Source organism: Cetorhinus maximus, chromosome 3 (genome assembly GCF_964194155.1).
Source record: "Cetorhinus maximus chromosome 3, sCetMax3.hap1.1, whole genome shotgun sequence".
NCBI lineage: Eukaryota > Metazoa > Chordata > Chondrichthyes > Lamniformes > Cetorhinidae > Cetorhinus > Cetorhinus maximus.
This window is the reverse complement of record NC_135881.1, coordinates 153,558,670-153,573,871: the sequence shown is the minus strand read 5'-3', so window position 1 is coordinate 153,573,871 and position 15,202 is coordinate 153,558,670. Positions and strand designations below refer to the sequence as shown.

Genomic DNA, 15,202 nt, shown 5'->3' with positions numbered 1-15,202 from the left:
GCATCGGCAGCAGGCAGGTTGGTAAGGATGTGGTCAAGTATGTTTTTCCCTCTTGTTGGTTTCCTCACCACCTGCCACATACTCAATCTAGCAGCCATGACCTTTAGGACTCGGCCAGCTCGCTTTTTGGTGGTACTATCGAGCTACTCTTAGTGATGGACATTGAATTCTGTGCCCTTGCCACCTTCGCTGCTTTCTCCAAGTGGTGTTGAACATGCTGAGGTAATCAGCAGGAGGTTTCTTTGCCCATGTTTGACCTGATGCCATGAGACTGCATGGAAGCTGGAACTGATCTTGAGGACTCCCAGGGCAACTCCCTCCTGACTGTATACCACCTCTGCTGGGTCTGTCTTGCCGGTGGGAAAGGATATACCCAGAGATGGTGATGTCTGGGACATGATCTGTAGGATTTGATTCCGTGAGGATAACTATGTCAGGCTGTTGCTTGACTAGTCTTGAGACAGCTCTCCCAATTTTGGAACAAGCACCCTGATGTTATTAATAACAACTTTGCAGGGTTGACAGGGCTGGGTTTGCAGTTGTCGTTTCCGGTGCCTAAGTCGACGCCGGTGGTTCGTCTGGCTTCATTCATTTTTATTGTCTTTGCAGCCGTTTGATACGACTGAGTGGCTTGCTAGGCCATTTCAAAGGGCATTTAAGAGTCAACCACATTACTGCGGATCTGGAATCACATGTAGGCCAGACCAGGTGAGTACGGCAGATTTCCTTACCTAAAGGACATTGGTGAACCAGATGTGTTTTTACGACAATCGACAATCGTTTCATGGTCATCATTAGACTTTTATTGAATTCCCACCATCTGTCATGACGGGATTCGAACTTGGGTCTCCAGAGCATTACCACCGGGCCTCTGGATTATCAGACCAGTGACAATACCACTGTGCCACCGCCTCCTAACCCGAAAGTCTAACGCTGTCCTAAAGTTCACCTGGGACTTAATTGTTTTCGCGCACCATCATGGTCAGTTACAGAGACAAATGAGCAGCTGTGTTGTCATGAGTTTATACAGGTCTCACTAAAAATAACGTCTGAGACAACCAAAAAAAAAAGTCATTTAGACAATAGAAAGATCTAGTACTGTATTCAGACTCTACACAAAACATCTGAGCTAATTTTAATTTTTAGAAATCTTACTGTGGGCCGGACTAAATTGAGCAACGGGCCAGATCTCGTAGGTTCCTCACCTCTGCTCTATAGTGAAGACTGATGCACAATACCTGTTCAATTCATCCGCCATCTCCCTACTTTCCATTATCAATTTCTCAGATGCATTTTCTATGGGACCAATGCTCATTTTGTTAATTTTTCTTATTTAAATATCTATAGAAACACTTACTATCCATCTTTATATTTCCGGCTATCTTTCTCTTATACTCTAATTTTTTGCTCCTTATTAACCTTTTTGTTATTTTTTGCTGATCTTCATATTCTGTCCAATCTTCTGACTTGCCGCTCATCTTTGCGCAATTATATGCTCATGATCCTGGCAATGTGGCCAAGGAGCAGAAAGATGCAAAAATAGTTTCAGTAACAGTACAAAGCTGCTATCCTCCGGGGGCAGTCAACTCTGTTCATCCTGTGTGATAAACTCCGCTCCCCTTGGCCTTGTAGGGGGCAGAGGGCGTGAGCAGTGAGATTGCTCCGAATTGACAAGACTTTATCGCACCCTGTCTCATTCCTCCATTGCAGCCTCCCACGTGGCTGAGCAATTAAAGGGGTGGAGCAAGAGGCAGCGCGAGATATACACAAATCTCATTGGCTATCATCTGATTGGCGTCATAACCCGGCGGGTGTTATTGACCAATCACTGATTTCCTTGAGCAACGGTATTGCGTTTGCGTAGTCGTTACTGGCCGGTGGTTTCTTCAGTTGCTGAGTGGAGTCATTAGTGATTAATCGGTTTGTTTGGATGTATTTTTTGAGGCCGTGTCTATTACTGTGATGGCCGCCGACTGTTATGTCTCTCGCCGAGGGGCGCGGATTGGCCGTTACCAGGGGATACTGAGTAACTGTATGGCAAAGACCCGTTCGACGAGCGGAGCAATCCTCAGGTGAGAGCAAGTGATGCTGAGGCTGATCGCGGCCGCTGCAGTGAGTAACACTATATTGGCGGCGGATCGGCGGCGGGCTCTTTCCTCATATTAGTATTTATCTCTCCATTGGAAGCCTCCGGATGATAAAGCTCCCGATTGATCCAGTCCGCGGGAGATTCCTTAATGTATTAGAGTCCACGATGAGAGGCTACTACCTCCACCCACCCAATCTTGGCCGACGCCCCCGCCCCATCTCGGCCAGGCGCCTGCGCCGCCCCTGCCCCATCTCGGCCAGGCGCCTGCGCCGCCCCCGCCCCATCTCGGCCAGGCGCCTGCGCGGAGATGACTACATGAAAATCCTTGAAACGATTGGAGCTGCAACATAATGGGCTTTCTGTGCTTAGACCACTTGGTGGGCATTGATCAACAACTTCTAAAGTCAAGCAGACTTCATGGAATTGAGAGATGGTAACTGATTGTTTTAATGGTAAATTGCAGCTTAAGAATCAGTTTCTGTGCTTCTGGCCAGAATTCTATTCTATTAGGAGGGAAATGAGGTGACTATTAGCAATTCTTCCAGTATGATGAGTTTCCATCTTTTTTTTGTAATAGCTCAGGTTGGCGAGCCAGTTCGTCTGCACTTCCTCTGCTTTTGTTGATTACAAGGGATCTGTACAATGGGGTGTGAGATTCTCCAGGCCGAGAGAAGAATTCTTTTGTGTTTGTAACTCCTATTAGTAGCTTCTAAAGTAAAGGGCCAATCTTGTGGCCATGTGACTTGTAGCAGTCTTTTTTTTGTGCTGGAGGCTGTACATTTTTTTAGAAATTGCAAAAGAATAAAGTTCTGCTTTTGTTTTCATGTCATAGGGACCCAACAAGAGCTTGAGGCCGAGGCAACTGAAGGCACGGCCACCAATGGCGGAGCAATTAAAATTGGGGAAGCACTAGAGGCCAGAATCAGAGTAATTTTATCTTGGAGGTTTGTAGGGCTGGAGGAGATAACATAGATCAGGAGCGGCGAGGGCATGGAGGTATTTGAAAATAATGATGAGAATTTTAAAATCAGCTTTGCTTAACCAGGAGCCGGTGAAGGACAGTGAGCACAGGGGTGATAGGGGAACAGGACTTGCTGTGAATTAATGCACGGGCAGCAGAGTTTGGGACACACACACCTAGAGATCAAAATTGGAAGCAACCTGTATCCTGGCTTGGAATTTTATTAGGGTGTAGGATGCAGAGAGTAAATACTCTGGAAGCAAGTAGCAAGTGGTGGTCCCTAGGGATTTTTATTGGGACTTCAGCTTTTCACCACTTTTAGCTATCACTTTGAAGGATTGCAAGGTTGTGTATCCAGACTTGCAGATGATGGCAAGTTGGGATGCACAGTAAATAGTTCAGATGGGAGCAGGGAGTTACAAAGGGAAATAGATTAATAGTTACTTGGTAGTACAAAACTTGAATATTACTAAAGGCGCAAGGCTTGAAACTTTTCCTTTTGTTTGCAGAGAACGGGTCCCTGTGTAAGAATGTACATCGCTTCTAGCATCCATAAGTAAGCTACGTTATGAGCTTGACTGATTATCTTAAATTGGTTGTTAGTGTAGCTATTAGCACACTCGGGATGTTTAAGTGTTGTCCAATTGCATAATCGCATTGAATGGCCTTTGGGCTTTGCAAGTTCGGGCTGCTTGAGTACAGACTACTCTGCCTGTTATGAACAATTAAAGGAACATGTTGTTTGATTCAATCAGCCAATCACTGGGATGTATGGCTCCTGCACCTAGCATCTCTCCAGCACTGAAATTCATGCATGATGTTGCTGAACTGTCCTTTCTCTGCAAGCAAAAGGAATATGTTCAAACCATGCACCTTATTTTTTAACCAGGGAGCTTGGGGAACCTATAGTTCCCCTTTGCTTTCTCTATGGTAATGCCTCGGCCAATCAGAGTCGATTGCTAACCCATCAGCACCTTTTCTCTAGTTGTATAAATTATTGCGATCGTTTGAAATTTGGCATTCTTGCATTTGTCCTGATGAGTGCAAGGCGAAAATTTTCCACAACATGTCTCCCTTTTCAGAAATTGTTTGTGTGGGAAAATCTATGACTAATAGACTTCAACATGTGGAAAAGTGAGGTCAACGACTTTGGATCCAAGAAAGATAAATGTTGTTGAGGAGCTGAATACCCTATTCCTGTTCTAATGTTTATTCAATGGCAAATCTCTCCATACCTCGAATGATAAAAAACAACTGCATCATTTCCATGTACCCATCAACTATAAAATATCTGTGCCTGCCCATCAGCTGCAAAACATTGGCAGTAAAGCTACACAAAACTTCGTCCTATTTCTGAGCTGGTCACTAATCCTTGGCGGTGAGAGAGAAATCAGAAGTTCAAATCATTTTCAAAACACAATTTTGCTTTTTAGAGGTAAGATCATCCCAGAAATCGGCAAAGTCCGATATCAAGAGGGGAAAGCGGCATTTGACCTGCCAATGGCAATGGCAGCTTTTTCTGCTGTAATGTGTGCCACTTTGTTGAGAAAATACAGAAGCATGGGTTTCACGTTGGATCGCAGGCCTCTGATTTGCCTGTCTTGCTGTCACCTCAGGCCTTTAGTAACCTGGGCATCATTTTAAGGGATGCCTCTTTACAGAGCTAGTACTCTCTAAGGGATTGGAAGCTGCTGGAAATTCATGGCTTACTAAGGGAGGAAACATGCTGCCCCCAATTTTAGCGACACTTCTCTCTGGATGCAGTGGGGGCCCGCAGCAAAGCCCACTACTGCTAATCTGGGCAAAGGCCAGCAAGCAGCATTACCAATCGTATTTGGGAGGCGGTGGCAGTGGTCGTCAGCATCAACGCCCTGCAAAAGAGGACAGCCATCCAGTGCCGAAAGAGGATGAATAACCTTCTCCGTGCTGCCAGTGTAAATCACTCTTCTCATCATTCTCAACTCACACACACATCCACAGGGATCTCTCTCACTGCCAGTTCAAGGGACATCACCATTACATACCTTCATCTGCCTTTTGGATTGTGTCCTCATCCTGTTCATGGCACCACTCTGCACCCACACGTGCCAGTCATTCTCATTTAGCCTGGCAGGCATCCTGCTTATGTTTTCCCATCTGTATTCGTGCAAGGCAAGCTGGCACATAACAAAAGAGAGAGGTCGCAGACTGGTGGAGGAATGCCTGACATCATGGTCCTCACAGACTTTGAAAATAGTCACCCAGCTGGCTGGCAACGATCTGGACCATTCTGTGCTGATGGTGAGGTTGATGGCACTAAACCAAGTGAGGATCCAGCAATGCAACATTTATTGGACAACCATGCTGTGAATGAGGTCCATTGTTCCACAGTCCCCTACCATTCACTAATTTCTCCTTGCTTTCACAGGCACACCTGGGAAGCAGCCGAGGAGGTCCCCGAGCCAGGTCCTTGACTTCAGCCCAAGGACATCACGAAAGAGGAATCAGCAGACACCAACTTTGAAGACCTATCACAGCGTTCACCCACACCCTCCAAGTGCGGAGACACACACCTCAGGACCTTGTTCTGGAGTAGCCTCCGGGTCACCATCTGGTGAGCATGTTGCCCAGTCTGATCCACAGCAGGCAGCGGCAGGGATTTCCCAGGTTTCCAGCATTTGGAAGACTTTTGGAGACCAGAAATCTTCTGAGTCAGATGAGGAGCCTCAGGGTCCAGCAATGTGCCTACGTATGACGGCTCTGGGTTTCATCCCCTGCGTGTGGAGGAGGCCATGCCACCCCTTAGTCTTCAGTGTTCTGCTCCTCCCTTTTTGGTGAGCCAGGTGCCTCCGTCACATTTTTCTCCCTCTCTCCTGCCTATAATCAATCAGGCAGACAACGAGATCACCAGACTCCATGTTCCTGGTGGTTTCCTCACTGCAATGTCAAAGAGAGACACGCAAGGATCAGCAATTATATCCCAAGGACCACTCTTGGTCAAGTCATTGCCTGTGGCTGCCTCAAAGCTCCTCAATGCATGCCAGAGAGTCCAGATCAGCACATGGACGCCCACCATGCCCACAACCAGCAGCACCCCATAACACATGACTGAGTGATGGCAACTTCGGCCACTCGACTACATCTTGTACTCTCACCTCAGGCACAGGCATTTTCCTAACCTCTCCAAGGCTTCGTGGTTTGCTTGGACCATGAGGGTGAATTTTCAATGTCAACTGAAGTATAATGCAAGGGACTAGGAGCGCACCCCTCCATCATTGTTTGTTGGCCGCCTTTCCCAACAGGATCCTCAGGTTTGCCTAGTCGCCCAATGGTCCTGCAGCACCATAGCACTCATTGGAGTTTGAAGTGTGCGCGTGAGGGGCTAACAGTAGAGGAGCAATCATTGGCACTGTGATGAATTAGTGCTGCTTGAGTGGGCACAGTTGCTTGACTAGGCTGACTCCGAGCACATTAATTGATCTCCAGCTCAATGCCCTCAGATGCGGAAGAGTGTTCATCTTTGACCTGTTCTACCATTAGCCTGGCCATTGTCTCCCCCCTCCTGTCCACGTGTGTTTGTGCTCAAACTTCAGTCGGTGCTGCCATGTCCCATCCAGTACTGTCACCCTTGTCCCAAGGTTGCCTTCTCACCCTTGTCCCAGCACCACAAGCCAGCCACGAAGAAGCCGCTGCGAAGACTTGCCTGTGGCACCCTGAATTCATGGAGCCGCTGGGATCATCACGTGTGCTGTGGAAAGTTGTGTTTATACACCTGAGTTTCTAAGTTGAGGCCCCCTTTTGAAGGCATTTGTAAATCACGCTGATGTGGGATTTACATCTGATGTGGTGGATGATTCTGGCGTGTGGCCCACAATAATTAGATGCAAATTTATTTAAGGTCCCGCCATTGAATGTCAGGAAATGTGGCCAGTAGTTTCGGGGGACTGGACATTCGTGTCCTGGATATACGTTGTTGTGGAAATGCGATTAGGGCCTTCTCCAATCTCAACCACCGATTAAAGTCAGCTGCAAATGGGAGCAGAAAATCCTGGCCAAAGACCGGTGGAAATTTGAAATAACACTGGAAATGCACAACAGAAAAAAAAATTGGTTAATGTATCGAATGGAACTTATTTTTGAAAAAGTAAACCTATCTTTTCCCTATTAGATATTTGTGTGGTTTTTTTTTCTTAGTCTGAGGAGACAGTTTCAGGGAGGGATTTTGGGTAAGGAAAATAAATTGAAACAACTTGTTATTTTTCCATGTTCAGTTTATTTTATCATCTACAGATATTTTTATGAATTGATTGTCTAAAGCAACAGTACTCTTTCACTTTTGGGCTCTAACATGTATAAAAATGTTATTTCTTCTATCACTTATGTTGGCTGGATTTTGCAGTTAGTTGTGAAGTGATGGTGCTTGCCGCTGATCTTGAAGAAAAGTGCCTACGAAGACCTAGACGTCTCTGTGATGTGGCATTTACCTTTCTACCGTTGATTTGAATCTGACGCCAAGTCAAGACGTTCTCCAGATGTCTAGCAACAATAATGTCATCAAGTATTGTAACCAGCCAATCACATATAAAATTTCTCAGCATTGTAACCAGAAAGTAGTAAAATGTTTTAAAATAAATTTTGCAGAGTGAAATAAAGACTGGGACATACACTTTAAATGTTTAAATATCAAACAAACTGAAAAATTAGAAAGCTTTTTTACTTGTAATGGTAAGAAATTGACATTACACAATATAAAATTTGTTTTCAGGGCCGCAGAGGTTGTTCAGTACTAGTTGTGAGTAACACCACTGTTAAAGATCTACTCACAACTCAATAACAAGGTGCAATATTCCAGGGGTTTTTAACAATGGAATTATCAAGTAAAAGAGTAAGTTCTTGTCAGTTCATTGATTTCTAAAGATCACAGTTCATGCGCACTTAAGTAGTACCCTGCTAGCTACTTCTTGATTTCTGCATTTAATTACTTCTGTGTGGGACCCATTTTCACAGGATAATGACTGAATGCTAACAGTTTCATTGTTATTACAGCTTCAAAATCCAGGCTGTTATGTACATGTTGCTTGCACTAGTTTGTGTGTAATCAGTGATTTTGGAAATAAATGCATGCTCATAGTTGAAATTCAATAAAAATTTATTTACTCTGGTCTCTTGTGCATCCCCACTTCCTTCATCCTATTATTGGGGCTGTACATTGAACTCTAGGCCTTAAGCTCTGGAATTTCCTCTGCAAACTCCTTAAAATGCTGCCTGAAACCTTTATTCTTTGACCAAACAATTGGTCACTGGCCTCATATCTCCTTCTGTGACTTGGTGTCAAATTTTGTCCTAATTCTTGTGCAATGTCTTGGATGCTTTACTCTATTAAAGGTGCTGTATAAATGCAAGTTGCACTATAAGAAATCAGGAACAAATTCAGTACCTGACCTGGTGAACAAAAGTGTTATAGTGGAGCTTCATTTCCCTGTACCTATTCCAAGCACAGTAACTAGCTCAGCTGTTACCCATTAGTCGAATTGGCAAGAGTTATCTCTACTCGAGGATAATCGTATAGAGCCATTCATTTCCTACATTCCCCTGTAATATTAATTTCAATGGACTTCAGCCACTGTTGCATCCAAACTAAGGTTTGTATACATTTCCTTGTTATCTTTGAAGTTACAATTTCACTTTGGGCACATCTCAGTTAGAAATGCCATTGAATACACAAGTTATCACGATTAGGGGATTAGCTCACACAGGCACGACTTAATTAAACAGTATTGGTGCTTGCAATAGTCAGAGGTCACAAGTTCATAATGCCTTGATTTTAAAGTTCATTGGACTCTATGGTGCATGGCGTTGCATAACGGTACAGCATTATACTTGTCCAAATAACAATCTCACCTATTTACATGTGTGATCAGTGTCAATTGCTAGCCATTTTGTACAGTCGAAGTCGTGTTTTTAAATTTTTAAGAATAAATATTTGGTATCCGAGCGGTTGATTATGTGGTTTATAAAGCTAATATTTTTGTATACATAAATCTAGAATTAACTGTGTTTAAGTTGTGTTAGGAGGAGAACTGTTGCCATGCAAGGGGGCAGAATGTACTCTGGGTGGGGGACTTCAATGTCTATCACTAAGAGTGGCTTGGTAGCACCACCACAGACCAAGCTGGCCAAGTCCTAAAGGACACTATTGCTGGACTGGGTCTGCGGCATGTGGTGAGGGAACCAGCAGGAGGGAAAAACATACTTAATCTCATTCTCACCAACCTGCCTGATGCCGATGCATCTGTCCATGACTATCTGTAGGAGTGATCACCACACAGTCCTTGTGAAGACAAAGTCCCGTCTTCACAATGAGGATACCCTCTATCGTGTTGTGCGGCAATCCCACTGTGCTAAATGGGGCACATTTTGAACAGATCTAGCAACTCAAAACTGGGCAACCATGAGGAGCTGTAGGCCATCAGCAGCAGCAGAATTGTACTTGACCACAATCTGTAACCTCATGGCTTGGCATATCCCTTACTTTACCACATCAAGCTAGGGGATCATCTCTGGTTCAATGAAAAGTGAAGGAGTGCATGCCAGGAGCAGCACCAGGCATACCTAAAAATGAGGTGTCAACCTGGTGAAGCTACAACACAGGACTACTTGTGTACCAAATACCATAAGTAGCAAATGATAGATGGAGCTAAGCAAATCCACAACCAATGTATCAGATTTAAGCACTGCAGCCTTGCCGCCTCCAGTTGTGAATGGTGGTGGACAATTAAGCAACTCACTGGAGGAGGAGGCTCCACAAATATCCCCATCCTCAATAATAGGAGATGATGGTTGTGGTGGTTGGAGGTCAATCATCTCAGCTACAGGACATCACTGCAGGAGTTCCTCAGGGTAGTGACCTAGGCCCAACCATCTTCAGCTGCTTCACCTTCCTTCCTTCCATCATAAGGTCAGAAGTGGGAATGTTTGTTGATGATTGCAAAATGTTCACCATTCACAATGACTCAGATACTGAAGCAGTCCATGACCAAATGCAGCAAGATCTGGATAATATCCAGGCTTGGGCTGACAAGTGGCAAGTAACACAAGTGACAGGCAATGACCATCTCCAACAAGAGCGAACCTAACCATCGCCCCTTGACATTCAATGGCATTACCATCACTGAATCCCCCCCACTATCAACGCCCTGGGGGTTACCATTGACCAGAAACTGAACTGGACTAGCCATATAAATACTGTGGCTACAAGAGTAGGTCAGAGGCTAGGAATCCTGTGGCGAGTAACGCGCCACCTGCCTACCCAAAGTCTATCCACCATCTACAAGTCAGGATTGTGATGGTAGTGGTTGTGAATACTCTCCGCTTGCCTGGATGAGTGCAGCTCCAACAACATTCAAGCTCGACACCATCTAGCATGACCCAGTAGTCTGCTTGATAGGCACCCCTTCCACCAACATTCACTCCCTCCACCACTGACGAACAGTGGTAGCAGTGCGTACCACCTACAAGATGCACTGTAGAAACTTGCTGAGGCTCCTAAGGCTGCACCTTCCAAACTCACGACCACTACCATTTAGAAAGACAATGGCAGCAGATGCGTGGGAACACTCCCACTTGGAAATTCCTGTCCAAGCTGCTCAACATCCTGACTCGGAACTATATCGTGGCTCCTTCACCGTCGCTGTCATTCTTCTGCGGTGGTAGTGGTGCATAGCCCTCCTGGTAACAAGTGTGAAGTGGTAGATTGTACAAATGCAGAAAATTAGACAAGCATGTAGCAAAGGCAAAGCGGTTTTAATGGGGGATTTTATTTTTTTCATGTAGATTAGGATAGCAGGTTAGCATATATCAGAAATGTCCCAGAACCAACAAGGGTTCATGCCATATTAGATTTTAGTAATGGGTTATGAGCCAGATTTAGTTAATAGCCTAGTGGTGCATGAACATTTATCTAATAACATAACATGAACATCATAAAATGAAGGAGAGAAATGTGAAAAAGTGTTTAGATTTAGCTAACTTCAGTGGGATGAGATAGGTACTGTTCGCAGTAAGCTGGGCAAGTCTGCTAATGGGTAAAATGCCAGAAATTGGATGGGTTGTGTTCAAATAACCAGTTTGTACCCCTAAGAGGGAAGATCTTTACTTGCCAAAAAAAAGCCACGTACAACATATGAGGTAAGGAAGCATATAGAAGGCAAAAGATAGCACAGATTCTGGAGAATAGGAAAGATACAAAGAACAGAAAAGGGTGATGAAACAGATATAAGTGAACTACAAAATGTGCAGCATGAAATAAACTTGCATCGAGTATCAAAATCAACACAATTTTTACTATTACATTAGGAAAGAAAGGGTGGTCAGGAGCAATATGGGCCCCATGAAAACTGGTAAAGATGATACTGTCAATGAAAGTCAGGAAATGGCAGACATGTTGAATAATTACTTTGCTTCAGTATTTATAGTGGAGGAAAAGGTCAACATGCTGGAAATCGCATGAAAAATGACATTGAATCAGGGACTCATCAAAATTAATGTAAATAAAATAACAGTAATGAAGACAATAATAGCACTGAAGCATGACAAATCACTTGGACCAGGTGGTTTCCATGCAAGGGATTTAAAGGATGTAGGTGAGAATATTGCTGGTGCCAAGCTATATCTTCCAAAGTTGTCTTGATTCAACAACTGTACCTTTTGATAGGAAAGTTGTGCATGTTAGCCTGCTGTTTAAGAAGGGTAAGAGAGGGAAGCTAGGGAATTATAGACAGTTAGCCTAACATCTGTTGTTGGAAAATTACTAGAATCTATAATTAAATGAGCGACTGAAGGATTTTTTAAAAGATGGGTTCATCAGACATGATCAGATTAAAGTAGTGTATAGAAAAATGCCTATGGATGTTCCTTCATGGACTTCCAGAAGGCATATGTTCAACTTCCTCATAAGGGATTGTTGCTAGAGTTGAAGCCCTTGGAATTGAAGGCAAATTATTGACCTGGTTATTAAATTATCTGAGCGATAGATAGATGGGAATGTACTCAAGTTAGCAGCATGTATTAGCAGATCCAATGATCTGTTGGCACCTCATCAATTCAGCTTATTTTTTTTATTTATTAACGACTGTAGGATAGAAAGCTACGTTTCCAAAGTTTCCAATGACATAAAGATGAGGCGAAATTTTAAGTAATGTATATGGAAGCTTAAAATTACAAAGTGATGCCAATAAGTGAATGGTGGGAAAACTGTGTTAGATGGATTTCTGTGTAGGTAAATGTGAAGTAATCCACATTGGGCATAAAAGGGGTAGAAGAAGGTACTTCGTAAATGGTGAAAAGCTAGAAACAGAGTGGAGGTCCAAAACGATGTCCCGTACCCCCCAAGCTGCATGGCTGTGCAGCAATCTGGAAGTTTCCGTGCCGATTGAGTATAAGCAAGCCAACCTCTAAGTTACGGTGAGTGGCCGGGCACACACAAAAAGAAGGTCCTGTTCACTTAAATGAAAGGGGCCACACAACAAAAACAAAATTAGAGAGCTCATTGGTCCAAAGAAACTTGAGGGTCCAGGTACACATTAGAATGTCATGAACAGGTACAGAAAATAATCCAAAAGGCTAATGGAGCTATACCACACGTGGAGTACTGTAAGTAGTTCTGGGCACCTTAAAAAGAGTATAGTGTATTGGCCGTGGAGCGAGTGCAGCATATTTTTACCTGGATGTCAAGCGTTTACAAATTACGAGCAGAGACTACCCAAACTTTACAAACCTGTATTGCTTGGGAGTTAGAAAGTTTTCAAGATATTAAGGGGAACGGATAGGGCAAATAGAAACTATTTATGCTTGTTGGGAATTCTAGTACTCTGGGGCTCAGTTAAAATCTTTTGGGAATGATATTATGAAAATTTGCCCACCAAGGGTGGTCGAGGTTTAGAACATAAGAAATAGGAGCAGGAGTAGGCCATTCAGCCCTTTGATCCCACTCTGCCATTCAATGAGATCATGGCTGACCTTCAACTTCAACACCATTTTCCTGCACTATCCCTGTATCCCTTCATGTCCTTAATATGTAGAAATCTATCAATCTCGATCATAGTTTGGAATCCTCTTTGGAAATGGCAATTAAATGCTAAATCAGTTGTTAACTTTAAATCTGAGATTTTTTAAACCTTTTATTTTAACCAAAGATTTTAAGGGATATATGGAGTCAGGCTTCAGATCAGCCCTCATCTCATTGAAGGCTAAATGACCTATTCTTGTTCCCATATCCCAATGGCTTGCCAATTTATGCTGCATCAGAAATAAATTTCTTATTTACTGTTTCGCAGAATATGGGTGTCTCTGGCAAAAGCAGCATTTTCTTTCCCATCCCCGATTGTCTTGGAGAAGGTGGTGTTGAGCTGCATCCTTGAACCATTGCATTCTGTGTAGTGTAGATATGTTCATGGTGTTGTTAGGGAGGGTTTTGCAGGATTTTGACTCTGAGATGATAAAGAAACTCCTATGTTTCCAAGTCAGGATGGGGTGTGATCTGGAGGGGAACTCGCAGCTCATTGTGTTCCCATTTGTCTGCTGCCCTTGTCCTTCTAAGCGATAGGGATCATAGGTTTGGAATATGTTATCGAAGGAGCCTTGGTGAGTTGCTGCGTGCATCTTGTCAGTGATGCATGCTGCAGCCATGATGCACCGGTGGAGAGGGAGTGAATGCTTAAGGTGATGGGGTGGCAAGCAAATAAGCTACTTTGTTCTGGACAGCACTGAGTTTCTGAAGTGTGGTTGGAGTAGAACTCATCCAGGCAGGTGTAGAGTATTTGATCACGCTCCTGACTTGTGTCTTGTAGAGGATAAAAAGGTTTTGGGAGTCAGGAGGTGAGTCACATGCCACAGAGTACCCAGCCTGCAGCCCACTCTTATAGCCACAGTATTTATGTGGTTTGTCCAGTTAAGTTTTGCGTCATCCTATTAGTAGCTCTTACAGTATGACGACATTTGAAGTGCTTTTGTATCTGCATTCACATCCACAAGAGTGCCGTGAAAAAATGAGTTTGGATGAAGGGTCATTGACTTGAAACGTTAACTCTGTTTCTTTCTCTGGATGCTGCCAGCCCTGCTGAGTATTTCCAACATTTTATGCAGCATCTGCAATATTTTGCTCATAAATTTTTTTTTGTCTTTTAGGGTATTCTGAATTTGGGAACAAGTGAGAACAAACTTTGTTTTGACTTGATAGAAGAGTGGGTGAGTATGTGAAATACAGAAAAGTAACTTTTCAGCTACTGTAAGCACTTGCCTGTGGGAATGTTTTTGAACGGAGGTATCATATTTCTTGCGCCATGGAGCTAAATTTGTTTTTGATGTTGATATGTCAATTGAACTTGCCCTCCTAATAAAACTTGAGACTTTTTCAGATTATAAAACTGTAGTTCGTAATTTTTATTTCATTAGTAAGTGGTTCTAGAAGCTACATTTTCAGTTTCAAATATATTTGTAAATATATTTTATCCCTCTTCAAAGTTTAACAGACTTAATGGTGGAAGCAACATTGCACCTCACTTGTTACGGTATTCCAATGTTCAAGGCATTGAGAGGTAAGAACAATCTAATACTTCACACTTTTAAAGGGAAAATATATCACATGGTGGGGGGAAGGGAAAAAGATGCCTTATTTAAATAGACATGAATGAATGTGGAGTGATTTTCAACTTCGTTGGTTAAGTTGGAGGAGTGGTTTGCCCACTCATTCTAGAAATGATCAGAATTCCATTTCATTGGTTTCAATGAAACTAATGTTGGAGGGATTCTACAGTGGCTGGCCACTGTATTCCGCCAGATTACTGCACAGGTAGAAAAATAAAAATTACTCTCTCATCTCCTGCATGTCTATATCTTAACTGCAAAATGGATATATTATCCTGAAAACCTTAAAGTGTACAAACAATGCTGTATTTAGTTTCATTTTACAGGATGTTAATAAAATCCTTGTGCAGATTTAAACTTTGATCATTTTGGATGTACACATGATAGAAGCAAACTTCAAACGGCATATGACAGCATAATTCATATTTTTTAATGTTAATGTTATGAATGCTGTGTCAATTTTTGCTAATTGAAAATGGTAACAGTAGAACAAAAGGTGAACAGTGTGTTATGGCTAGCAGAATTGAAGC

At 43.2% G+C, this 15,202-nt stretch overlaps 1 protein-coding gene across 3 annotated transcripts in view; it reads left to right on the top strand.

The window, feature by feature from the left end:
• The first annotated feature begins 2,361 nt into the window (after positions 1 to 2,361).
• Positions 2,362 to 15,202, top strand: part of LOC144678971 (1-aminocyclopropane-1-carboxylate synthase-like protein 1) — a 50,599-nt gene continuing 37,758 nt past the window's right edge. For all 3 annotated transcript variants that reach the window (XM_078539115.1, XM_078539114.1, XM_078539113.1), the window contains exons 1-3: positions 2,362 to 2,522; positions 14,214 to 14,273; positions 14,550 to 14,623. In XM_078539115.1, the coding sequence (XP_078395241.1) occupies positions 2,520 to 2,522; positions 14,214 to 14,273; positions 14,550 to 14,623 (137 nt within the window). In that variant the 5' untranslated portion in view covers positions 2,362 to 2,519. The remainder of the gene's footprint in view (positions 2,523 to 14,213; positions 14,274 to 14,549; positions 14,624 to 15,202) is intronic.